Genomic DNA, 27,120 nt, shown 5'->3' with positions numbered 1-27,120 from the left:
CCTTAAGTAGTGTGGACTCAGAGTGGATGATGTCAACATCAATAGACAATACTAGACCCAGTGACTTTTAACATGACATTAGCAGGAAAATGGTGCAACTATTAGTCCTAAATCTCAGAGCAATACAATCCTTGATAGGGACATGGCCAAAAGGATCCTTACTTTTCAAACTTCCTGTTTGACTGTTAAAAGCTGTTCCTCTTGCATTTGGTACTCTCCAACCTCCTGTAGTGCCAATGGGGACTAGGGAGTACTCTTATAGTTCTGTTGATTATCGTCTCTCACCATTATAGCTTTGACCAATACCCCCATCTCAAATCTCTTGTAAGGAAGTGAAATGTCAAGTAGTTCAATTTTCCAAGTGATCAATCATAGTTGCCAAACAATGCATTAAAGAAAGTATATTCTTAAACTGTCCAGGATGCATTAAGATCCTTAGTTTCATTGTTATCCGGAATGAATACATAAAGTTCAGTGCCATGTAGCTACATAGTTACTTGAGGAGAAAAGTTACATTTGCTGAGGAGCAGACACAGCAGATGTATTCTCTTCCCCCAGCCCTTCCATGCTTACACCAAACAACATATACTGAGAAAATGTGTCAACTCTCTGCCAGTAAGGTAAGTTGTCAAATTTTTCTTTAAATTCATGTTTATAGGCTCTTTGCCCTTTCTACTGATTGCTCTTAGCTGGTATTTTGGAGCAGGGGGTCAAACACAGTGATAGTGAAACAGTTGAGGCTGCTATGCCAAATCTGAGCTCTGACAGGATCTGTGCTGGATTTTTAAAAGAAGGGGATCAGAAGCTTTTGGTGTTCCAATTAAAATAGGGTGGGGCACAGAATCTTTACACAGCAGAGTGGATAACTGCATAAGGTAGAGGAATAAGGGAGGCTGAGCATTGAGATTGGGTAACACATGAATACTACACCCACTGACTGGGTGGTGGTAAGCTTGCTCCCATTGTTTGTTCTCATGTAGCAGATTTCCTAAGCCACTTCCAATGGGAGTCTCTACAGCCAGAAGAACCTCCACACTGCTGCACTGTAGCTTATGCCACTTTCTCCTGAAGTGAACTGAGCTGCTGCAGGAGAGCCGAGGATTGTGGATGAGGGCAGCAGGTCTCACCTGTGGCCGCTGACTGCGAGCTCTCCTCCCCCATTTGCAGCACAAATCTGTCTGTGTATATGTCTCCACTGCAAAATAATGTTTTCCTTTGTTTTAACAGTGTGATAATACGTTAGCTAGCCTACAGTAAAATCCTAGAGGAGACAAGGTGCTACAAGATAACCACGACATCAACATTATACCTCTATCAGTGGTTGACCTCATCGAAAAACTACAGTGCTTTTGCCTCCACTAGGGTTTTACAGCAGGCTAGCTAATGCATATTAGTTTCACTGTAGTAAACACACACCATTTTGGGCAATTAAGACATTGCTTTAGCCTGGAAGTGTTAGGGCAGGTGCCAAGCCCCGTGAGTGTTTCCAAGCAGTCCTTGTGTCAGGACTATACAAAACATTCATCAGTGAATTAAGGAATATGATCTTGCTTATGGTACCTGCTATGCAGCAGGGAGGGAATCCCTGTCTCTGGTTCCCCATCTCTACCTGCTGTGATAGACACACACACAAGTTCAGATGTGGCTCCTGTACTGGAAACTGGTTTTGTGCACTGATGCCACCTACTGGCCTATGTGGTGACTAACAAGCAAAACCTCATGCCTGCCCTCAAGCCTTCCCTTGCAGTTTTTGGGCAGCACTTTAAGGACTCAAATTTCCTCCAAGCAGGATACTTTTAGCAGAGAACTTCATTTCCCCACCCTCGGTCTTGGGTAAGGGGTGGGGCGGAAATGCCTTGAATATGCTAATTACTTTCTCAGAGGAGGGATAAAGTCCAAAAGGCCCTGCACTTAGGGGGCTGCATTTTTTTTTTTTTTTGGGCTAGCTCTGCCTTCTTTGCTTCGTGGCTTCTTTTAGAAGAATGAGCCTTGTGTTCTCCAGTGCAGAGAGGAATTAAGGAACAGACTTAAATGAACTAACTCAGGAGGCTGTAGCTAGCCCCAAGAACAAATGAAGACAGATTATTTTTCTTGATCTTATTTTTTGCAGCATTTTATGCTATGCATCATCCAGACGGTAAGAGAAAAGCTTTGGGTTACAATCCCGCTAACTCCCTTGCAGGTCTCAGCTGCACTATGAGGCAAAACTCCTAGAGCAAACTCAGTAACAGACAGAAACCTCACAGATAAATGGTGAAGGAATAAAATGGCATAGATGCAATGGTGTTGGGAAGAGGTTCAGAGGGGCACTGAGCGGGGTATAGTCAGACAGATGGTGAAGCAGGCTCCCTAGTTCTGGCACAGACTGAATTATGTATAAATACACCAAAGGAAACCTACCTGAACATGCAGGCGTCGTCTTTACTTGGGCACAGCTGTAGTCTAGAAATGAGTAAAAAGGGTGGGAGTTAAAGACCTGAGTTCCATCTCCAGCTCTGCCACAGTGTGAGCGTGCAAACCTAAGTGCCTCTTTACCAAAGGTGTAACAATGCCTAACCAGCTTTAAAAAGCAACTTGTGATCGCTGACTAAATGCAAAATATTGTCTCCCATGTTAGCAGCAGCAGAGGCTGGAGAACAGGAGCAAAGATCGATGGAAGCAAGTGTCAGATTGTTTGTTTGTTTTTTAAAGTAGGTCAATCCTGCAAAGTGAATTTTGAGTCTTGTTTACCTAAAAGAGCCTGATCAGTAAGGTGAAGTGTGACTATTTCCTGAAATTCTCATTTGCAGGAGAAAGGAAGGGGGCAGAGGCAGAAAATCAGCCAACAGCAATGGAGGAGGAGGAGGAACAGCAACCCATACCACCCCCTGATGGAGGATGGGGATGGATGATAGTGCTTCACTTCTTTCTGGTAAGTAAAGAACTCCCAAGGGTCCCACAGGTTAAGTCCTGGAGGAAAGAGATGCTTTCACCGGTTGTGTTCTCACACAGAATGCTTTTTAGACAACAAAACCAACGTATGATGCACACAGGGTTGATTCTAACATGCTCGTGGCAGAGATTAACATTGCCAAGGAGGGCGGGAGTCCTACTTTAATGAGTCTAGCACACTGGTCTGTAACTTTACAGGTAAAGATTATGCTCTCAGTGAAATGTGTAACTAGTTGTAAGAAAGGATTGATCTCTGTCCTTCATTAAAAAGCAGTTGGACTTGGTACTCTTTGCTTGTGACAGTCCCCCCCCCCCGCCAAGTCTCCAGAAGTACACATTGTTGCTGTAGAAATCATACAGCTTTCCTATTACTTCTGGTTAGCTTGATAACCATAGAGGAACCCAACTCTGGTCTCCTTCATGAGGCTCTGTGGGGAAAAAGGCTGCAGATTCTCAGCTAGTGTAAATGCAGTTGCACCAATTTACAACAGCTGAGAATCTGGCAGTGATGGCATTTACCAGAGCTGTTTTTTAACCAGGTAAAATCATGGTTTTTACCAACTAGTTAGTCCCAGTTCAAAGTATTTTCTATTTTAAAAAAACTGTTTCATTAATGTACACCACATTGCTTAACCTTAGTTACATAGTCAAAGTATGGTTCCATAAGGCAGAAGATTCAGACATTAATTTAGATTGTTGTACAAATACAAATTAAAACTGCAGTATACAAAATACTAAACATCAGAATGTCTGTATACATTTTAGTTTGGTATTTTCTCAAGGAAGTTAGGTGTCATGACTCATTTTCATATTATATAAACAATATATTTAGCAATTTGATAATTTTTTTGCAATCTATATATTTCAGTAATTTTCATTAGTATTCTAATAACTTAATTTTTCCCAGTTTAAACTGGTATTTACCAGTGCTCTGTCCTAAACTAGTTTTTCCCAGGAAATTGCCAACCCTGGAATCTGGCCTGCAGTCCGTATAAAAAAAAATTAATTGCTAAGCGGCTTCAAAATGACAACTCGTTTACCTGCAATTTGTACGTTAACATCAAGTAGTAGATATAGTTATAATTGCTGTAAGTACATTTTGACCATGGATGTCAAAAGCACTACACAAGCTTGTTTAGCTAAGCCTCCAAGGTAGGGAGCCTTATTACCCATATTTCAGAATGTCACAGCTCAAAACAGCAACGCTATGAAAAGGAGCCAGGCATCCTGACTCAAGTGTGTTTAGTATATTATACTACCTGCTTTATTTACCAGTCAGCTACTGGAAAAAGAAAATTAGGCAGCATGGCAGTTTCTGACAGGGAAATCTTTCCAGTGCTCATGCCAAAAAGCCAATCAGTTCTGATCTGTCAATGACTCTTGATTTCCAAGAATTCAAACACTCCAGTACTGCTTGTTAAATCACTGACAGTAAGTGTTTAGTTATTTCAAGATTTTTTTCAGTCTCTAGTTTTTATAAGAACTAGTTACAGAAATATGCCAAATACAGTTCAAAGGAATCTGAATTTTTAAACACCTCAAGTGCAATGCCATTCTGATCTGTTGGAAAAATACCCATACTGTGTAGGCTTTGCTCCAGTTAGAATGTGGGCACCACTGAGACCTAGTCACTGAATGTCTCTCACAATACTACCAGACAAGTGTCTCCATTTCTGTCACTAAGCAATGCTGCTAGATGGCTTAGAAATGTCCCCTCCCAATATTGCATCTAACTTGCAATAATGGGTGGAGTGTGTGTATATATGGGGAGGAAGGGGGATTTTTTCCTGACTCTAGCCTGTCATCAGCTTTTCTCCCAATACATGATTCACCACAGTCCTGAGGAACAGGGAGAAGATATTTTTCCAACTATGTGCAGCATTTCACTTGCATCTGCTTTGGGTTTAGGTAAACGTGCTCGTGATGGGAATGCTGAAAACCTTTGGAATTTTCTTTGTGGTCTTTCAAGAAGAGGTGGGAGGCTCTTCAGAACAAATCAGCTGGATCGGCTCCATCATGTCCTCTCTTCGCTTCTCAGCAGGTCAGCAGGGATACGTAAGGTTCAGAAAGTAACAGAGACAGGTCTCTAGTCTTTGAATTTTAAGTCCATTTGATTGCATTAAATAGGTGACATGAAATGACCTGCCAAACTCCTAGTGTCTACATGACAAACTAGTGCAACTGGCACATTTGTTGACACTCCTAGAGAGTCCAAAAATTAATTGAGCCTGGATGCTGAACAACCCTCCAGGGCTAGAGGGCAATCACTCCAAAGCAGGGTTCAATAGCACTAAAAGAAGTGATTACTGGTACTATCATACCTGTTCTTTGAAGACTTCCGTCTGAAGGGCTGTGACTCTTGGCTGACTATGGGGAAGCTCTCTTGTGGTGGTAGCACAGGGAAATCTTTAAAGAACAGGGTTTGCATAAACACAGCCTTTGACAAGTCACTGCCCTTCTCTGTACAGGATTGGCTATGCCAGATCTGATCTATTTAGCACAGTATCCTACCTCTACTACCCAATCTTTCAAAGTAAAGCAGTCTCTCCCACCACTAAATAATCCAATTTAACTGAGCACTGCTGTCTAAAGGGAGCAGGTTAAGGAATTCCTTCCTGACTATCTCCAAACAGGAGATTTGATTACCTCTCTCTCCACAGAGCATAAAATGAGCACTTCTTGTAGCTCTGCTGGAATTCTCAGAGAAGGGTATGAGAATATCAAGAATGCTATTCTAGATGCTACTGTACCGTGAGCTGTTTATATATATGTTTTCCTCTAAATCTTCCAACTGCTTACCTCACGACTGACTTATCTTCCAGGTCCACTGGTCACTATAGCCTGTGGGAAGCTGGGGGACCAGCTGACTTCCATCATTGGGGCAGGCCTAGTTAGCAGTGGTTGTCTGATCAGCACACAGGCCACTAGTATCTCCTTCCTGTGTGTGTCTATGGGACTTCTACTGGGTGAGTGTAACCTCCTACAGCTCACAAGTTTCGCTCTGGCTGCCTTTTTGCCACTTTCCTGAGTGTCTGATCAAAGTGTTTACAACAGGGCACCAGCAGATCCAGATAACCATTAAGCCATGTGGCTGCTTGATTATCCTATTTATATTAGTGTATCACCCAAAGGCTGCAAAAAGAAGTTTCTTTCCTGCAGGTTTTACATTCAGGAAGGCCTAATGAAAGTTTTGACTTACTAGAGCCACTATGTGAATTTAAATTTTTTGTAAACCCACGCTGCGTAGCAAAACCTGGCTTTTTAAATCCTTCATTGAAAAGGAACAATATGCATCTGTAAAGAAGCCAGTTTCTAAATACCATGGGTGAAATCCTGATCCCATGGACTTCACTAGGGCCAGTATTTTACCCGGGGCCAGCTAAAGAAGCAGGTGCTTGGGGCAGCACATCCGGGTTTTCAGCGGCGGGTCCCTCAGTCCCTCTGAGAGCGAAGGGCCTGCTGCCGAAGAGAGGAGTGATGCGATCATGCTGCCGCAGCTCCCCCACACACACACTTGGGGCAGCAGAAAACCCTGTGCACCTTGGGGAGCCATGCCATTGAACTTTACCTGGGTTCCCAGAAAGCACTATTGCCAGCCCGCCAATCCCTGCTACTCTGCAGTTTCTAAACAGGCACAGCTTGGGCATTTCCTTGTGTGCATCACATGCAGTCTCCTGTCTTCACAATACAGCTGTTAGTTGAGATGACTCATTGAGGGTAGGTCTTGAACTAGAAGCTCTGCTCCTCACTTGCATGAGATGAAAATTCTACTCCACACGAGTCACTGCTTGGGCACTGACAATCTTTCTTCTTCTATTTCAGGGCTAGGCTTTGCTTGCTTGTATCAAGCAGCTGCTGTGATGACTGCCAGGTACTTTAAAAAGCGACTGGCTCTATCCAATGCAATCGCTCGCTCAGGAATGGGACTGACATTTATACTAGCACCTTTCACTCAACTTCTGATAGATTTTTATGGTTGGCAAGGTAAAGTGGTTTTGCCTTTTCCACATTTCACCATCAGCACCTAGAAGGGATTGTTATTTTAAAGACTGAAGTTGTGGGGTTGGTTTTTGGCACCTTCTTCTGATAGAGGGGCTAAGCTACTTTGTTTATTTTTGACATATCAGGAATGGCAACTCTGGTCATCTCTGGGATTGTTAATTTTTTACAATATCCTTCTTCCAAAATGTAATCAGTCACTGAAGTTATATTGGTATTAACCAGTGACTACAAATTCCTCTCTCATTTGCTAAACTTTCACACTTTCTTGTAGTGTTGTATTTTCACCACTCAGCATGGCGTCCGCCAAATGAGACAGGAACTGAATTTTTAAGAATACAAGTAGAGGAGGAAAAAACCTTTTAGTTCTTTCCTTCCCCTTGTTTTAATTTATTAGGCAGGGCAATGGGACGGACAGTAGCTATGTTTCTTATGAGTTTGAGTTTATCTGCTTCCCAGCTAGAGTCTCTGTTTGACATTTCTCAAGCAGGAAGGTGACTTCATCTCGGGAAGAAGTCAAACAGAAGGCCTGACAAGACAAATACTGTTTTTCCTTGCAGCAGATCATTCCGTGTGTTCAGTATGAAAAAAGAGCCCATTCTAAACAATGTTTGTGTACTGATCAAAGCATTAGGGTGAAAAAAACCCTTATCTTCCTTCCCTCTCTCTTCTCTCAGGTACCTTACTGATCTTTGGAGGGATCATGTTAAACCTTGTGCCTTCTAGTATGTTACTGCGACCTGTTAACATCAAGAATCTCCAGGACTTTTCTGGTAGAAATGTAGACAGTGGATCATTAACACAAAGTAAACATCCAGCAACTCTTACAAGCCACCTAGATGAAATCAGTACCACAGAAACACAGTTTAATACTAGACTGGATTCTCCTATGCAAGATTCCACTGTCACAAATGGGCTCCACTCAGCTGGAACATTAGGATCACTAGTTCCAGTGAACTCTGCTGGTTTGGAAGGGTCTGAGAGAGAAACCTCCAACTGCTACGCTCCTGGCGGAGACAGTGACAGGGACTGCAGCTATAACAACCTTCCACTGCGAAAGGAATGGAATTCCCACTCACGGCCAGTTCCCTGCAGGCAGCCTCTTCTTGATTTCTCACTGCTGAAAGATCCCTTCTTCTGTATTTTTGCCTGGTCATTTTTGTTCAGCCAGCTGGCCTACTTCATTCCCACCTTTCACCTGGCAGCAAGAGCCAAAACCTTGGGCATAGACAGCATGGATGCCTCTTACCTCATTTCAGTGGCTGGTAGGCAAGAGTCTTCTAACCTTATTTTTAAAAGGTATTTATATTTATACAGAGTAGGAAAGAAATGTAATAACCCCTGAAATCAAAAAACTGTGTAGCAGTCAGCCAATCCTAAAAGGGAATTGTTGCTCAGTGCTCAAGAGGAAGGCAAACAAATGACAATAATATGTCCTAGGAGTAAATTCCTTTCTGCTCCTACATCTGGATTATACCCATAATTGCAGAGAGTTAATTGCCAATTTTTAATACTGTGGCAGTAGTCTTTTGACCTCAAGTAAGATGCCTTCGGACAGAGAAGGAGAATGTCAATTACCTCTAGTAGTTTAGCCCAAACCTTACGCTTTCATTTTTTAAATTAAGCTACCAACACTCCTTGTTCAAGTCTTTATAGGACCCCTTTTAAGTACTTACACACTCCATGAATAATTGCCTGTTAAGGAGCTTGGGGGCAGTGGTGGCTAATGGGGAAAAGGATATACCACATCTGAGGGTAGAAGCCAAACTCAAACAGCTTAATGGGACCAAACTGAGGAACATGGCTAATCTTCAGCTAAGAATATTAGAGGAACTGGCACATGAAATTGCAACCCTAATAAGGATTTTTAATGAATCTGTAAATGTGAGGGGGTCATACCTTATGACTGCAGAATTGCAAATATAGTATTTAAGACAGGAAAAGTGATCCAAGCACCTATAGGCCCATTAGTTTGGCATCAATTGTATGTAAGGTCTTTGAACAAATATTTTGAAAGAGAGAGTAGTTAAGGCCAAAGGTAAATGGTAATTGAGATAATGTATACATGACTTTACAAAAGGTTAAGCATGTGAGACCAAGCTGCTCTTTCTTTAGGTCTACTGTATTTCCTTTGTCTAGAAAATTTGGTATCTTAATCTACTTGGATTTCAGTAAGGCATTTGATGCAGTGCCACTTGGGAAATTAGTTAAATTAGGGAAGAGGAGGATTAATATGAGAATCAAAAGGTGGGTAAGGAACAGCTCAAAGGGGAGACTACAACAGGTCATGCTGAAAGGTATACTGTAATGGTGGAGGGAGGTTACTAGTGGAGTTCCTCAAGGATTGGTCTTGGCACACCACTTATTTAACATTTTCATATGTGACCTTGGCAAAAAAGTAGGTGTACACTAATAAAACTTGCAGATAACAAAGTTGGAAATATTGCTGATGTGGAGGACCCCCCAGAATATCCTACCTTAAAAACTGGAGTAATAGAAATGGGATGACATTTAATAACAGAGTGCAAGATCATGCACCTATGGACTAAGAACTTTTGATGTAAGCTGGGGACATAGCAGTTAGAAGCAACAGGGGAGAGAGACCTGCATGTACTAGTCAGTCACAGGATGATTATGAACCACCAATGTGACAGTGGTAAAAAAAAAAAACCTAATACAATACTAAAATATCAGGTGAGAACACTTCCCTATTTCTATTGCAATTATTATAGAAGGCACTAGTGAGACCAGCTAGAGGACAATTCTGATCTCCCTTGTTTAAAAAGATGAATTCTAACAGGAACAGGTACAGAGAAGGGCTACTAGGATGAGACTTTAGACTAACAAAACAATCTCCTCAACAAGCCAAAGAATGAGGGGACAAATGATTGCTCTCTATAAATAGAGGGATAAACAGCAGGGAGGAAGAGGAGTTAAGGACCTATGTTGGCACAAGAAGAAATGGACAAACTGTGCCCATCATTAAGTTTAGGCTTGAAATTAGACAAAGGTTTAATCATCAGAGAAGTGAAAATCTCAAACAGCCTTCCAAGGGGAATAGTGGAGGAAAAAACCTAACCATTTGTAAGACTGAGTATGACAAGTTTATGGAGGGGATGGTATGCTAAGACTGCCTACAATGGGACATCCATGACTGCTATTAGCAAATGTCTCCAACTACACATGATGGGGAACTAAACAGGAAAGGCTCTGACTTACTATGAAGAATTCTTTCCCAAATGTGGCAGGTAGGTCTTGCCCCAATGCTCAGGGTCTGATTGTCATATTTGGGGTCAGGAAGGTATTTCCCCCAAGGTTGGACTGGAAAAGAGCCTTCCTCTGCCTTGTGGGGCACAGGTCACTTGCTGATTTGAATTAGAGTAAATGCTGGATTCTCTGTAACTTGGAGTCTTTAAATCAAGATTTGAGGATTTAAGTAACTCATCCAGAGGTTATGGGCCAGGTTCTGTGGCTTGCAATGTGTAGGAGATCAGACTAGCAGATCATGATGGTTCAATTCTGGCCTTAAAGTCTGAGCCTAAATCAAGTTAAGAGCACAACTCTTCCCCCCCCCACCCACCTTTTTATTTTTATTTTATTTTGCAGTGAAGACAACGCCTTAGGGTGCTACCTTTATCTTCTCCCCTAACCCTCCCAGCCACTGTGTGCACAGTGGCTTCTGTTGTGAAACACTTTGCATTTATGTAACAGTTGGAGGTTACAATGGCACACTACAAACTGAAAAGTTTACAGGCCAGCCTACTTTAAGTACAGCTGTTGTGCATGAAGCCTGTCCACCTCAAAAATCAAACCTTTTTAGTTTCAAAACATGCAAGTAATGTTACCTTAAGAAAATAGCTCCACTCTAGCATTAAAGAGCCCTTTATTGTACAAAGAAAGTTTACCTAAAGTGAAATCAACATCCTTGGAATGTTATTTAGGGGATATTTGGGCCAAAGAGGCAAGTGATCTAGGTTAAGAACACAATGGTTAATTTGCAGATGACATTGGCAGGAACAGAGGTTTGTGCTCAAACCACTTTCTAGCCAATAGGATATTCAGTGGTAATCAGCACTTTCCTGAACTTGAGACTAGTTCATATAACATACCCAGAAGGTAACATGTATTTTATTAAAAGTGGCCCTGCACTTTAAAAAATGTTTGATTTATGCCCTTTTTTGCTTCTTCATGATGGTTTAAGGTGGGGTTTGGTTTTGTTTGATCAGGATTGCCAAGTCTGGTCATCTCTGATTTTGCTGTATGTCTTTGTGCATGTGTCATGTTTACTGTAACTGTCTCACCCCTTAATTTAATTTTTAAAGAGCATCCTCTCTCAACTCCAGATGCCCATTGGATGCTTACCAAGCACTGAATAGAAAAACAAACATTTTAAAAGAATCCCATCCTCATCTCTTGTGATGTCGTATCCTAAATGTAAAATACAAGCAGAATTCTCTTGACAAACATTTCAGGCAAATGTTTTTGTACATTATGAAGAATCAAGAAGAGCACAAAATGGCTACTGAACAATTTCTAAAAGATTTGGCTAGAGCCTTCACAAGAATTTTCTGTTTCTCTCTAGGGATTATAGAGACAGTCAGCCAATTGCTTTCTGGCTGGATTGCTGATCAGAACTGGATCAAGAAGTATCATTACCATAAGACTTACCTTCTTCTGTGTGGCATCACTAACCTGCTTGGTCCTCTTGCCACATCCTTCCCATTACTTATGGTCTACACAGTAAGCTTTGCCATTTTCTGTGGAGGATACCTGGCTCTGCTGCTCCCTGTGCTGGTGAGTAAAGGATCTCATCAAGAGGTAATACAGTAATGCTTTGCACTTCCAATTGAGTATCTCAAACACCTGAAATCCTATGGCCTGATTTTCAAGGGTATTGAACATCCACAGCTGCCATAGATTTCAGCCTGAGGGTCCTGTGCTCAGAACTCTCAACTCTCAATATCAAACCACTGGGAACCTTGTTAGTTTACTGGTTTTAGGATTACAGTGTCATATGGAGGCCAGACACAGCAGAGGCACAGTATTGGGAGTGCCCTCACAACCTATTTCCAGTGACCTAAATGACCACTTCGCTTCCCAAGTCCTGTCTCAGTGCCACTGTTCCAGCTTAGGTATTGCACTCTGTCCAGCAGAGACTATGAGGAGAACTCATTCATTTGAAACCTAAATCAATATTGGTACAGTGAAGGGCTCTGAATGCCTATGACCAGTATAACATTGCACAAGCAAGATTTGTACAGATATATAGCTACATGAAAATGCAGCAGCATCTCCAAAGAGCGTGAGTTTAAAATATCTTCAAAGATGTAAAGATTACTAATTTCAAATGTTTGTACAGCCCAGGGCTAGAAATGCATCAGTCAGCACTGATCATACTGATCTCAATCTTGGGTTTAATTCTGTATGGACAAACTTTCAAACTATAATCGAGTAAAGAGGAGACTCCCCAGAGAAACATTTTTCATTCTAATGTGTCTGTACATTATATAAAGTAATAATAATTCTGGTTCCATGAACAGGTAGATTTTGTAGGTGTCCCCAGACTCCACAGTTCTTTAGGATTTGCCTCATTCTTTGCTGGGATAGCAGCCATCGCTGGACCTCCTATAGCAGGTAACATAAGCAATATTTTCCCTCTATCCTCTCAATAGAAAATACTCTTAGTTCTTCTCTAGCATCAAAATACTTACTAGGAAACATTTGAGAGTCAAGATGAAAGGTAGTTAAGATGACTTTTTTCTTCAAAAGAAAACTAATTTCTAACAAAAACTAACATGCAAGTGAATGAGTTAATGGTGGTAAACCACACAGCATTTTCTTTAGCTCTGACCCTCCCTTTAGGGGAAGGAAGAGGAAAGAATTGTATGCATCTAAAGGAGACTCAAAATTATGACTTTACCCAACTCAGGCTGTTATTTCAGTTTAACTTGATGCTGAAGGGATCTGAAGAGGTGATAACATGGTCCCAGCAACATGAGGGGTAGGTGCTATATTTGCAGTGCTTTGCATAAAGCAGAGGGGACCGAAGTGGTTCCAATTGTCACCTCCTGACTTGACTAAAGATTCAAAATCTCTACTACTAAACAGCTTATGTAGGCTCAAATGTAAGTGGGAGCCTTCCCCCTCCCCTCCCAAAAAATACCATCTTATTCTATATATAGTGTGTGGCACATTTTGGGGGCTATATTAATATAAATATTCAGAGTCAGATATTTCTTTATCCACTTAGATTGAGGAGAAATTTGCATGCTGTTTCATGCACCTCTGCCCAAGGCAAAGCCTGTCCTTCACTGAACCTTTCATCTTACCCTCATATCTGGATGTGTGATCATCTTCAGCTATTCCCAGACTAGCATTTTACAATATATGGATAAAGCTGCCAGGTCAAATACCAGTGGGTGAATGGCATTCGGTCACTCATCTATCTTGTAAATAGACCAGGAACGTAGAATAAAAAGTGCCAAACCAAATTTTGCATTTACAGTTCGTTGTATGCATCCCCACCCAATGATCTGCTGCGTCTCACCTGGTCACATACTTAATTCAAAGTCTGCCCCGAGTACCTTATATAGTGAATTACTTCACTTTCTGCATTTTCTTTTGTCTATGCATCATACATGCTAACATGGCTATTGCCACTTTCACCTGCTTGTAACATATCTTCACTAACTGGTGACGTCTCTTCTTTCTAACAACTAAATTATTTTTAATCAAACACTAATCATTAATAGTTTATTGGGGGGCGGGGGGAAGGAGGGTGCAGGCTATACGTATTAGTCTGGCAGCTCCTGGCAGTCCAAGTCCTGAGATGGGAAAGGGCCAGCAACAGGCGGGAGAGGCAACCAGGAATGAAGCAATCTAATTTTTCCAGCCCCCTCAATTGTGTGCGCCAGTTTGTCCCACAAAAGGAAAGGGAAGATGGGATTGAGCACGTGATTGTATGTTCAGGGTGCAATCCTATGATCCAAGATCAACTCTGCAATTTTTCCCTCAAATCAAGCCACCTAAGTATGAAAGCTGCATATGCTAAAAAATATTAACTCTCCAACACTGCAGAAGCATGTGCTCCTTACACTTCATATTGAAAGTTAATTCTGGTGAAAATGAAAGAAGCTTGTTACTGCTCTTAAAGATGGTTCTAGGGTTTCTCTTCCTTTGACTGTGATTAAATGAACTATTCCTAACTTATCTACAGTACTGAAGTCAAGACTGATTTAAAAAATATTTCCATAAACTCAAAACATCTAGTACTCTTAGTACAATATACACTATACATAACACCAGTAAGAGGTGAAGGATGCATATTCTGCAAAACAAAAACTATCAAAACATGCATACTAGAAAAAAAAGCTATTTACCTGAAAGACTTGTTTCCTGCTCCTAGGTCCAAAGTCAAAAGCAGTGGTTGTCCACCCAGAGATAAAAAGTTTGAAGCTTCACCAGCAAGTAGGAACCACTTACCTGCTCATCATACAAGGGACACCTGTTTAAGCTGTGAATACTTCTGACATTCTAGAAATGAAATTAAAGATAACAGGAGACAAAACAGGCTGATTCTTAGGCCTGGTCTACACTGGGGGGAGGGGGGGTGTCGATCTAAGGTACGCAACTTCAGCTACGTGAATAGCGTAGCTGAAGTCGAAGTACCTTAGCTCGAATTACTTACCCGTCCTAACGGCGCAGGATCGATGTCCGCGGCTCCCCCATCAACTCCGCTACCGCCACTCGCTCCAGTGGAGTTCCGGAGTCGACAGGAGCGCGTTCGGGGTTCGATATATCGTGTCTAGATGAGACGCGATATATCGAACTCCGAGAAATCGATTGCTACCTGCCGATCCGGCAGGTAGTGAAGACGTACCCTTAGAGGCACAAACAAACACTGGAAGTGAACTATGTTAAGCTTTACAGGAATACAAGGGGTTCTCAAACTAGGGGTTGCAAGGTTATTGCATGGAGGGTTGCGAGCTGTCAGCCTCCACCCCAAACCCCGCTTTGCCTCCAGCATTTATAATGGTGTTAAATATATTAAAAAGTGTTTTTAATTTATGGGGGGGCACACTCAGAGGCTTGCTATGTGAAAGGGGTCACCAGTACAAAACTTTGAGAACCACTGAACAATACAAACCAACTATCATGCTTTTAACAAAACAGTTACAATTCAAAGCAAAAAGGCAATTTACAGAAAAAAAGCACAGCAGGCTCCTCCAGCTCCATTAGTGGCAATAAAAGGAATGATAGCTATACTTAAACATATAACATAGGCATATGCTGTGAGGGGTTAGAGTGTTTAGTTATGGAACAAGGATTTATCAGCACTACTTACGTTTAGAGAAATGCTGCTTTTCTGGATTTCCACAGGAAACTTTGCTTCCCCTTTAGGTTCTCTCCAATTCACTGACTAATCCTTCTGCAACACTGAGTGGCTAGCTGCAATCTGCTTTCTACGACCAGTAATCAAAAAAAGAAACCATTAAGACATCTCTTTATGATCAAAGTCTCTCAGATGCATGTTCTTCAGGATGTACTGTAATGCCAGCTGGTAAGAGGTGGTAGGCAGGCACCACCTACTGATGATTTTGAAAACAGCAGAGTTGAAAGGAAAATGTGAATTTGTGTTCTTTCCTTTATGTTAAGTAGGTATTTTTCAGTTTCTCTGTAAGCTCTACACATAATGGGTTTAAAAACTGAAGCTCATGTCTCTTCATTCTGGACATCTTAATCCTGTGACTAGAGCTTAAGTAGCCCACCCATCTAAAACATAGCAAACTTTTGTACAATTTTGAAGTCATCACATCCTATGAAAATAAAGCATTTACCTCATCCCATTAGATTACCCATAACTTGTCATTTAAAACCTACAAGTTCAGGAAGGGCCCAAACAATATCCCTGAGAAAATGAAACAAGATGTCACCGTAGTGAAGTGATATAATGCAAGGAATTGAAATATCACAACTAGTTAACTCGAGTTCAGAGCAGCAGTTAGTGAGATGCAACTATTGGCTCAAACTCCTATTAGCCTTCATCCTCTTAAAATGGCCATTAAAAACATTTAAAAATATTGATTTTTTTTCCTCTTCACATTTTCTTATTTTTATTCACATCTAAATTTGAGAAATTACTTGTTTTTCTATTATGGTCTAGGCTCTCCCCACACAGACAGAACCCCTGACTAAAACAGCCATGTGACCAAGGAAAAGTAGGGGCTGTTATGTATTTTTCCTGATTGGAGACTAGTTTTAGAACCTCTGATATACTGGGCCATATCCTAAACTGGGGTAACTCCACTGGCTTCCATGGATCTGTGTACGTTTACACTAGCTGAGAAACTGACTCATCAAGTCTTCATCTTGTCTCAGTGCTGTTGTCAACATGCCTTGTATAGCCAAGTGTCTGTCTACACTGCAATCAGAGGTGTGACTGCAGCACATGCAGACATACTCAAGCTAGCTTTTATTTAGGTAGCTTGAACAGTGGCAACACAGGGATGTCATTGAATTTACCAGAGGCGGCTTTTACCAAGTAAAATCATGTTTTTTACCACCCGTGGAAAAAACTAGTTAGTCCCAGTTTAAAGTATTCTCTATTTCCATTAATACACACCGCATTCCACTTAGTTTTAGTTACATATTCAAATTATGGTTCCATAAGGCAGTAGAATATCTGTATACATTATGGTTCAGTATTTTCTCAATGAAGTTATGAGTCATAACTCATTTCAGTTTTCAGTGTTATTATTAAACCTTGGAAGGTTACTATGTAGGAAAGTCCAGCAGCTTTAATAAGCAAACCCTCATCCATTGCAGGTTGGCTGTATGACTACACTCAGACATATGCCTGCTCCTTTCTCTTTGCTGGAACATGTTATCTCATCGCACCCATTTCCTTCTTCTTCGAGCCTTCGGCCCATAAATGGAAGCTACGGAAAGAAAAGGAGTTGAATGAAGTGACCACTTAGCGGAGAGGCTCTGCTGCAGTTGAAAGAAAAGAAGAAGCCTGACTTCAGTATATGATCAGAAGGTGATAATTAGGACAGACTTTTCACTAATTCATAAAAGATGGTAGAAAAATGAAAACTGACATTTGTCGCAACAAAAGACTCAAATGAGCTTACTGTCCATAAATGTTACTTCATGAGCAAGTGGTGTTTAAGATCAAGATGAGCCCAGCAAGATGTGCATTTTGGCTAACAAGACTTTTTGTTCCTAAAATATCCCCAGTTTGGCATGAAGTCTAGTCATCTCTTAAAACAACTTTACTGCTTCTCTTCTTTCTCCAGTGTATATTATCTCATATGTTTAACATGATTAGTAAGAGCCTTTGTGTTAAGCAATTCATTTCTGCTTTTCCAGCTTGCTTAGCCAGTGTCCTTAAGCCTGAAGGGCAAAAAGATAATAAAAGGTAATAATTGTAGATATACCAATCTCCTAGAACTGGAAGGGACCTTGAAAGGTCATTGAGTCCAGCCCCCTGCCTTCACTAGCAGGACCAATTTTTGCCCCAGATCCCTAAGTGGCCCACTCAAGGATTGAACTCACAACCCTGGGTTTAGCAGGCCAATGCTCAAACCACTGAGTTATCCCTCCCCCTAATCTAAGGGCAATCTAAACCCAGTCAACCCAAACATATGGAGTTAAAAACAGACTCACCTTTCAACATAAAGCAGATAAGGCCCTCAAAAGTGCTAAAATAGAGGATCTTGTTAAAAATATCTGGAATAATGATCCAGGGAAGAGAGTGCTCTAAAGAGAATTAAATTTAAGCTTCAGAGAAACAGAGGGAGTCCATAAAAACCTGTTTTTCTGCACCAAGGAAACAACATTGTGACTGCTAAAAGTTCTCCTGACCATTGGCATAGTGCATCTTTGTTATAACACACAGGATGTTGGAATCAAACAAATTTAATTAAAGAAGGCACTAAGATATAATATTAAATTCAATCCTCTGTTCATACAATATAACCAATTGTTATTTGATGTGCTGAGTATATTTTCATTAAAAATTTAGCAACACAGCTGGAATTCCTGAGTTGGAAAGAAACCTTTAGAAAAGGAATGGGACTAGAAAAAGAGACCCTTCTGAAACCAGCAACTCTCACTTCTAGCCCCATAAGTTACTATACTCCCATATAATGCAAAAGGGAAGGTATATTAGGTCAGATGGTCTTTTCCTGTTATTTGTATAACAATGCCCTGAGGCCCAACCCAGACTGTACTAGACACTGGGCAAATGACTTAAGATAATTTCTAGTCCAAAGATTTTACTATCTAAACAGAAAAAAAATGGGTGGGAGGTAGAGAGGTGAACACATTTGCTCAAGGTTACACAGAAGGTAAGCAGCAAGCTACAAACAGAACCCAGGTCTCTGGGCTACCCATTCAGGTGCACTGTGTACCAGGCCACACTGCCTAATGTGTCATACAATAGCAGGTTTAAAAGGACTGTAAGGCAGATATCAAAGGCTCCTCCGATCTCCTTCCCATCCCTCCAAGTGACTGGGGCATGCACAGACTACATTCAGCTGTCAGAGCCAAGGCAAAAACTTTAGTTTAACCTTATCTGGTTGGGCCTATGTATTAAATAAATCTCCAGACAGTCTAAAAGGATCAAGAGGTGTGCGCACATTGCAGGGAATATACAATATATTCCTACTTTCTCCTAAAGGTGGAACCTCCGAATATTCCCTAGAAAGGCAAAAAACTGTGCATGTGCTCTAAGGGGGGAGTGAGGTGGGGGATTTCTCCCCAACTCATGGCAATCAGTGCAGTTCTTTACACATGATCAAGCGTCACTAGAGTTAAACATCTAATTCCATTTATGCCCCCAAATATCTTTAGTATCCAATATGCCCCTTAAATATCTGGGCATGTTGTATTACTGTTCTCACTTAGCCTCCATTCTTCGTGTTTACCTAGACACTTCACACCAGTTTGAACGTAGCAGCACGAAAATGTTTAAAGCGATTTCTGAAGGGCAAGATCTAATACAGCAGCTTTAGCTTTCTTCACACTACAGTGACTTCAGGCTTTGCAATATCTATCATCAGCTATTTGAAAACTATTAATTGATCTGGAATCTGCAGTATTTTTCAATGAAAACTATTTTGGTTAATGGCACAATCCATCTTCTATCATTAAAAGAATTTTCCATTACAGAAACATTTAACATGCAATTTCAAGCATGAAAGTAAATGGTGTATATTTAACAAAAAACTACCAAACATTACAAGTTTATTAAGGATCTGAGACATTGCTGAAGGCAAGAAGACTCACTTAAGGACAATGGGCCAAATTCGGCCCTCATCTAACTCCACTGGTTTCAAAAAAATCTGTGCCTGCTTATACCAGGGAAAAATTTGGCTTTAAATCTGCAATATTTGTCAAATATAAATGATATTAAGGTGCCTGATTTTTCAAAGATTCAGAATTCTCACAGCTTTGAATAATTTCAATGGAAACTGCAGGCAAGGAACACCTCTGGTAGTCAGTCCATTAATCTCTAACTGTATTATCAAATGTTACCCTCTGATTTGGTTGAGTGAATTAACTCTTAAATCCATGACACAAGAAAGATGTACTAGACAGGGATTTCAGAAGGATAGCTTGGTTGGAGGAGGGATAGCTCAGTGGTTTGAGCATTGGCCGGCTAAACCCAGGGTTGTTAGTTCAATCCTTGAGGGAGCCATTTAGGGACCTGTGTCAAAAATCTGTCTGGGGATTGGTCCTGCTTTGAGCAGGGGGTTGGACTAGATGACCTCCTGAGGTCCAAGCACACTAGCCTGGATGAAGAGCACCTAGAATGCCATATACCTTGATCTTCGCTATGGCAAGTGAGGGCCTCGCTAGATGCCCCTTTCTTAGGTCAAACTCTGCTGCCAGGCAAGACTAGTGTGGCAGCTGTGTAGCAGCGTTCACTAATGCAGGATCGGATTCCCAGGTTCTCCATCTTGCTTTTCACTTTTAAGTGGTCATTACTCTGCACCTGCACTGTGTATGATCAAACAAATATCAATAGGCCACTGAACACCTTTCAGGAAGTAATTGCTTCCATTAACAATGGTTGAATCAATGACAAAGGCTCTATCTCCTCATTACCTTGAACCATGCAGTTCATTTCTTCCTCTGCCAAGCCTATCCTTTGCATGTTCTTAGGCTCCCCGTGGACACTTTCATAAGGAAGAGTGAAATACAATTCTTATAAGCAATGAGACTTATAGGAGTTGATTCATATTATTGTTCCTATACTTGAGAATCTGTCTAAGAGCAGCTTTTGGGAGATGAAGTGAAAGACCAAAAGGATAAATACCACAACGTAAGGGTACGACCAGACTCAGAATGGCAACAAGACTCAATGTGGTGATAAATCATTCCTTCAGCCTGGAATAGTTAAAGGTGCCTAAAGGAAGTAAGCACAATCCCCCCTCCCCTGCCACTTGGGCCATCCCCCTTCACCAGGCAGGATTAGTGTTATAGCGCCGGGGCAGAGGGTGCTAATGTGGATGGTCAGGGCAAGGAAGAAGCAGCAGAGAAGGATGCTGGCCTATGATTTTAGCAAGGTACAGTTGAATTTCATTTGTCACAGCATTTTTTAAATCAATCAGCACAAAATCCTTGACTTTTACTAAATACTTACTGCAACTGCTCTCATTTTTGATAAAAATGCAGTAACAAATCTAAAACCTTATGGCTGTTCACCATGACTGATTAAAAAAAAAAAATCACTCATCTTGGTGGCTTTCAATTGTTTCTGTAGAAAAAGCGGTCAAATTTGCAAAAAATAAAAGTTAATGTAAGAGTTTATACAGTATTTTAAATCCTTACCTTATATATCTGAAGACCCAGTACCTGTTTCCACAAAAGCAGAAATTATTGTAAATTTGTTAGTACTCCGTCTCTCAGTTGCGGGCTTTCAGTTCCTGCTTCCATATCTGTGGAAACCTACATTGGACCATCAAAAGTCATGGCAAAGGTTTAAAATATAGCTTTAGACAACTCCAAGCTACACAAAACAAGTCTTATCCCTGCCTTATAGTTTGCATAGCAACCTTTTCAACCAAAAGAGTTAACGGCCAAATATAAGACCTTATGTTGTCAATGTCAGCTGCTGACTGCTTGCTAAGGTAAGGCCTTGTCTATACAGGGAAACTGATTGGAATATTTATTGTAGAATAAGCACAGTGATTATTTCAGCATTAAGTGACTTACGCGAGAAGAGTGTGTCCACATGGGGAGCTATTCCAGAACAGCTTATTCCAGTCAATCCCCCTGTGTAGACAAGGCTTAAGTGACAATTTCCAAAGCCAACTGAAGAATTAAAACTCACTTAACGTTTAAAAAGCTGAAGGCAGCATGGCCAAGCAGTTTGAGCACAGGGACTGAAGTCAAGGACTCCTCACTTCAATCGCAGCTCTGCTATTGGCCAGCTGTGACCTTAGGCAAGTTACATCACTACTGTACCTCCATTTCCCTATGTACAAAATGGGGCTAATGCTATTCACCGCCTATAGGGATACTGTGAGAATAAATGTTTGCACAGTTGTTTCAAAATGTAAAGCGTTTATAGTGAGCATTAGTTATGGGAAATAAAAAGCATATTTAAAGTTTACAACTTTTTAATAAGAACTCATGCTTTTTAGTGGCTATGTTGGACACCCACACTTTTTTTGGCTGATTTAAGGTACACACCAATACACCCAAGGTTGAGTACTTGACAGAACTACACCCCTTCAGCTGCCGCTTATTTGTGCCCTAACGGAGAATAACATGATGTGAAAAATGATAAAAAGAAACTCAGGAAAAGATGTGTCAATATGGCTTCCCATCACCCAGGCACTGGGAAGCAGGATGGTTCTCCCCTCCTCAGTCCGGCAAATGCTTTGTATGGTTGTGACTTGATTTGTCCCCATACACAAGCACTGATAACAGGAATGCTCAGAGCTCTAGGAACAACATTCCCTAAATAACATGAATGTGCATCTGTGCTCATCTTTGGTTTAGATTAAGAAACAAAAGTTTCCCAACAGAGTTCTCCAGAGCAAGAATGGGATTTTTTTTTTTTTTAAAGAAAAACTAACACAAAACTCTGTAGTTTACTGCATGCTTGAAAACCTGAGAAAACAGAGGTGAGCTTTTCAAGAGTGCTTGGTGTTGGTTGGTTGCTTCTGTTTCCACGGAAGTCAATGGGAGTTTTACCACTGACCTCTGTGGGAACAGAATTAGTCCCGCTTGGGAGTTTTCATTTAGGTTAAATTCTAGGTTTTAAAAGATTGACATCTGTCCCTTTAAAATTATTCTGAACTAGTTGGTGAACTATTGGCATAATACATGGAAGACAAAAAAAATCTGTCTAATCTATGGGTAAAATTTTCAAAAAGTTTTTGAAATCATCTAAGTGACTCAGGAGCCAAAGTCCTTATGTAATGCGGATTGAGGCTGCCTCCTGAGTCACTTAGGCACTTTCTAAAATTTCACCCTACATCAGTGGTACTCAGCCTGAGGCTTGCGAGCCACAAGTGGCTCTTTAATGCGTCTCCTGCAGCTCTTTGCAGCACAGGATTTTAAAACGCTGTGATTTAATTATTAACCAATCTAAGTTATTAACAATCAGGATGCTTTTACTATGTTATTAACCAACTGTAGTTAATAAGATAATACTTGGTCAGTCATTTTGCTGTGAGAATGAGAATACATACATATACATACACACAATATTTCCTGACATACTGTTTAAATATGGATATATAGTACCATAGTAAATGAAACAATGAATTCACACTACTATGGCTCTTTTGGGTCATGCTGATCACTAATTTGGCTCCTGAACCACTGAGGAGTGAGTATCACTGCCCTAGACTATTTTTTCATCTGGGCCAGCAAGGACTAGGATCACAGCCTGGGCTAAGAGAGACAAAGAAGAGTGTCTATGTTGCTCAATAGCAACTCCTTCCCAGTCTCACTGAGTGGTGTCACCACCAAAAAAAAGGGGGGTGGGGGAGAGAAGAGAACCATCCAGTCCAAGCACTCTTGAGGCACTGAGATGAAGCTGTGGGCAAAGAACAGCTGCACCTATTGGGTTCTGGGAACTGGGCAGGCGGAAGCCCTCTCACTGCTAAAGGATCCCCGCCCCAGCCTAAGGGGAGGATCTATAGGACCTGAAAACCCAACAGAGTTCGGGGGACAACTAATAAAATAACAAGGACAGGAGTGCAGTCAGAGGATCAAAAGAAGGGAGCCTGACGGGGACACCGAGCAGAGAACCCTGGACAGTCAAGGGAGCGTGGATGCCGCCCAGAGGAACTCTGCACGGATGCATGAATGGACAGAGGACTGGAAACAAGCCCCACAGTCACAGGAATCCCCATTGGCCAACCTCCTCTCCCTGGTTTTGTAGATGGCCGTTTTAGCCAGGGCTAGGAGGAGGTTGACCAGGAGGTCCCGTGACTTTGTGGGGCCACGGACAAAGAACAGCTGCAGCTGGGAAAATCCCTACGGACATAGAGGATCTAGTTTTAGATGCTAAAGTTCAGTAAACACTATGTGAACATTCTAGAGCCAACTGCTTTCGTGTGTTTAGAGATCTATATCTATAAAGGCCATATACATGTGGAATCAGTACCAGGCAGTCAGGGTAGATTTCATACTTCCTGGTCATGCCAGGTCCTTCTAGTCTAGTTCGGTTTGAAATGAGAAAGACTAAAGGCATTTATTAAGAACTATTTGACAGCTAGGAAGCATGCTGCTACATCCATCCTCATTTAAAATGAATGTGTGTGTTGATGAATAGATATGGGATTGATAGACATGGAGAATGAAGTCTTTCATTCATCCATGCAACAGTGGCAGTTCAGGAAAATAATGTTAGCTTCCTTACATTGCCCCACCAATGTCTTTAGTACCTGCTCCTGTATTTTTCACTCCATGCATCTGATGAAGTGGGTTCTAGCCCATGAAAGCTTATGCCCAAATAAATTTGTTAGTCTCTAAGGTGCCACAAGGACTCCTCGTTTTTCCTGACAGAGTGGTGATCTTTTAGGGCCAAAAAGAAGGTTCATTTTCAATTCCTTCTCCACTGAGATTGACAAGTTCATAGCTCTGAATGGAGACTCGTTTCACACATGCTGACTTGGCCTAAATTTGAATAATTGACTAAGAGCAATTCCTTGGCTACAATGAGCTAGAGAGTCCTGAAGCACTAGCAAATTCAGATCTTCACAATAACTTTTGGAAGCAGTAGCCCACGGAAGGAGAGGTATTTCACACAACAGATGTCCACCTGGCACCCTAAATCTAGTCAAGAAATAGAACAATTTAGGGTAGTCATGTCTAGATTTGATGTGATTCAAATGTGGAACTTGGAGATTAGAAAGAAGGTGCAGCCTAAACATGAAATACCTAAAAGCTCACTTGTTGCACACTGCAGAACCCACAAGGAAATAATCAATTCAAGGTTGCTTCCAAGACTAGACATCATTGTCATGTGCTGCAGAGATACTGCCCTGAACAGGACAGCACATGTATCTCTTAGTATTAATTTAGATAATGCTGCCAACATGATAGATACTTTAGTCATTATAATTAAATAGTCAAAGAAGACACTGAGAATGCAGCAACTCTGAACCAAAATTAAAATCTGAAGCCAAACTGATCTTCAGTTCAGGATGTAAAACTAATATGATTGTGACTCATTCTCCAGTCAAGTTTGTTTTTTGGATTTAAGTAACATCACTAGAGTAAGCTCTTCACTGGAGGCAATACAAAGACTAGCCAGCCAAAGGAATCCAGACTGTTTCCCATATAATTAGTGGTCTGTTCCTGTTTGAGATGCTCTGACTTAATGAGAATGACGTCAATTAATACCCAAACATCTCAGGTCCCTCATACAGGGCCCAAGCTCCCATTAGAAAAGTCAGTGGAAAAAATCCTTTATGCTCAAAATGAAGTTAGATTAGGTCCTCCATTGGTTTGTGGTTTACTAGAGTGAGAGCTGAATAGTATCTTGTTATCAAGTGAGCAATAACACAGCTCAAGTGAATGGCTGGCAGACTCCTTCAGTTCCAAAGTAGTCACATTCCCCACTCTTCTAAAAGTATTTGTCCAAACTACTCACACTCTGAAAACCACCGCACATATTGTCTTTTTCAGTTCTCTGGGAGAGTGTCTTGCTATGATCTAATTTCTTGCCATTCTGCAATAAAATGTTAGTTGTATAGCGCTAAGTCTTACACAAACCTTACTGTGAATGTTAGCAGCTTTTCAAGTTTAACAGCAGACTGAAATTTTGTACTTATTTACAACACACCTGCAGCAGATAAAGAGCACAGTTCCAAAGAAACATGGGTGTGAATTAAAATAGCCAATTCCCCTCTTGTTTGGCTAGAATCAGTTAACTCAGCAGTGCAGTTAAATGATTCGTCTTATAAATCCATTTTCCCATTAAACTTGTTTACCTGAAGTCCCACTAGCCAAATTAATTCAATGCATATAAGCACTGTTAACCTTTACAATTATTAATTTTAACAAAAGTGTGCAGTTACCTGGCACGTTAAGGCATCCCTCTAACCAATCCAGAGGGGCTGAACAATCCTGCGAAGAAATAACTCACTATTACAGAACAGCCATTAGAGAATCACCCTGCACCACACACCAACACTAATTAAAATCACTGGGGTATAAGTATCTACTAATACAGGGCGAGTAGAAATAATCCCTTAATTAAAAGGAGATTCATACTGAATGTTGAATACAGCTAGAGGGACCTCTTATGGATTAGCCTCTAGGGGCACCACATTGCATTTGCAGGAAGGACATGAAAAATCAGATAGTAAATGCCAGATCACTCATCCACCCACCCAGATTGCCTGTCTCCATTATCTGTCTTCTTGAAGATGGCCCAATTATTTGGATCATATGAATAAAACTCCATCGCCCTGGCTGGGATTGATAACCCAGCCATGTCAATCACACCTTTGATTCACAGTACTACTACAGGCCCAAAGTCTACATATCTTTTGTAAATGGAATTAAAATTATTGTACCAAATTTAAGATTTAGATGGCATATCTGAGCAAGGTGGGAGAATAAACACTGAGTAAAAATGTCTTATTCTTGACTACAATGAATACAAACTCGTGGTGGGAAAAACTCCATATGAAGTTGGAATTTTCTAGTTATCACATATCTAGAACAGCTCCAGAGCATTTGTGTTATGCAGCTTAATACTACACTTATACCAGCATACCACAAACAGATGAGCAGTCCTCAGTGTGCCCACATTCACAAACACCCACCCTCCCTGTGCCAGTGTTAGCCCATTGGGGGCCTTAAGCAGGAATATTTCCCACCCCCTCACAACATACACTAATAATTAATAGGGGGGCCCTTGAGCTGCTTGGAGCCCTAAGCAACTGCTTAGTCTGCTTATGCCTAATGCCAGCTCTGCACACGCGCACACACAAATTAAGTAGCATTCTGGGTTGTTAGTGTTTTCATTCAAGCATTAGGTGAAGGATACGGGGTATGTCTATGCTGCAAAAGAGACTCATAATTGCAAGTCTCAGAGCTTGGGTCTACAGACTCGGGTTCACACCACAGGGCTAAAAATAGTAGCGCGTACATTACCCCTCAGACACTGAAACCCATCACCCCCACCAGATTTCAGAGGCCACGCTCTAGGCCAAATAGGAACAGCCACACTATTTTTAGCCTTGTAGCAAAAGCCCGTCTTCAGACCTGGGCTCTGACTCATTGCCACAGGTTTTATTTTTGAAGTGTAGACATACGCTAGGTTGCCAGAAAACCTGAGGTTTTATTCAGGAGACCAGTGTCTTACACCCCCAGTTGCTAGAGGTGCTTTGCATCCTTTAACATGAACCCCCAGGACCAAACTAAAATGTAGCATTGAGTGGTACTGAAGACTACAGTCCAGTCCCCAAAGATTGGTGGTCATGGCTCTTTGACATGGAGTGAACACGTTAGTAAAAATTAGTAGGTAACCTCAGGGTGGAGGATAAAGAACAAAAACCACTTAAATCAACATAACCTTCTCCCTATAAATCACAATTCAGTTTGACCTTTAAAACCCCCCTTACCTGTTTATAAGAGATTTATACAGCTGTTTGCCACGGGAACGGACACCTTGCAGAACAAAATCGTGGCATCCTTTGTTGATAAGCA

General features: G+C 41.2%; 1 protein-coding gene and 1 long non-coding RNA gene across 5 annotated transcripts; one reads left to right on the top strand and one right to left on the bottom strand.

The window, feature by feature from the left end:
- The first annotated feature begins 1,945 nt into the window (after positions 1-1,945).
- SLC16A4 (solute carrier family 16 member 4) lies at positions 1,946-21,811 on the top strand. 4 transcript variants are annotated; one of them, XR_006579059.1, is made up of 10 exons: positions 1,946-2,137; positions 2,790-2,911; positions 4,840-4,972; positions 5,754-5,897; positions 6,754-6,915; positions 7,608-8,195; positions 11,513-11,724; positions 12,471-12,564; positions 15,331-15,490; positions 16,756-16,882. XR_006579059.1 is itself a non-coding variant. In XM_045015122.1 (9 exons), the coding sequence occupies exons 1-9, from the start codon at positions 2,122-2,124 to the stop codon at positions 16,905-16,907; spliced, it is 1,623 nt and encodes a 540-aa protein (XP_044871057.1). In that variant the 5' UTR covers positions 1,946-2,121; the 3' UTR covers positions 16,908-21,811. The 4 variants fall into 4 exon arrangements, 3 of the variants coding, with proteins under 3 accessions (XP_044871057.1, XP_044871058.1, XP_044871059.1); XM_045015122.1 differs by lacking the exon at positions 15,331-15,490 and having other exon boundaries at positions 16,756-21,811; XM_045015123.1 differs by lacking the exons at positions 15,331-15,490; positions 16,756-16,882 and adding an exon at positions 14,336-14,568.
- On the bottom strand, positions 20,851-27,101 carry LOC123369485. The gene is made up of 3 exons (XR_006579060.1): positions 27,036-27,101; positions 25,482-25,530; positions 20,851-20,886 (listed from the first exon to the last, which is right to left on the bottom strand). It is a non-coding gene; the product is annotated as an uncharacterized LOC123369485 (long non-coding RNA).
- Positions 27,102-27,120: the final 19 nt, after the last annotated feature.

Source organism: Mauremys mutica, chromosome 4 (genome assembly GCF_020497125.1).
Source record: "Mauremys mutica isolate MM-2020 ecotype Southern chromosome 4, ASM2049712v1, whole genome shotgun sequence".
Lineage (NCBI taxonomy): Eukaryota > Metazoa > Chordata > Testudines > Geoemydidae > Mauremys > Mauremys mutica.
The sequence above is the reverse complement of the archived record's forward strand: the minus strand, read 5'-3'. Positions and strand labels throughout refer to the sequence as shown.

Excerpts from the sequence above, each read along its gene's own strand:
- SLC16A4 (XM_045015122.1), top strand. Across the intron at positions 5,898-6,753 it reads GTCTATGGGACTTCTACTGG|GGCTAGGCTTTGCTTGCTTG; the intron begins GTGAGTGTAACC and ends CTTCTATTTCAG. Across the intron at positions 6,916-7,607 it reads AGATTTTTATGGTTGGCAAG|GTACCTTACTGATCTTTGGA; the intron begins GTAAAGTGGTTT and ends CTCTTCTCTCAG.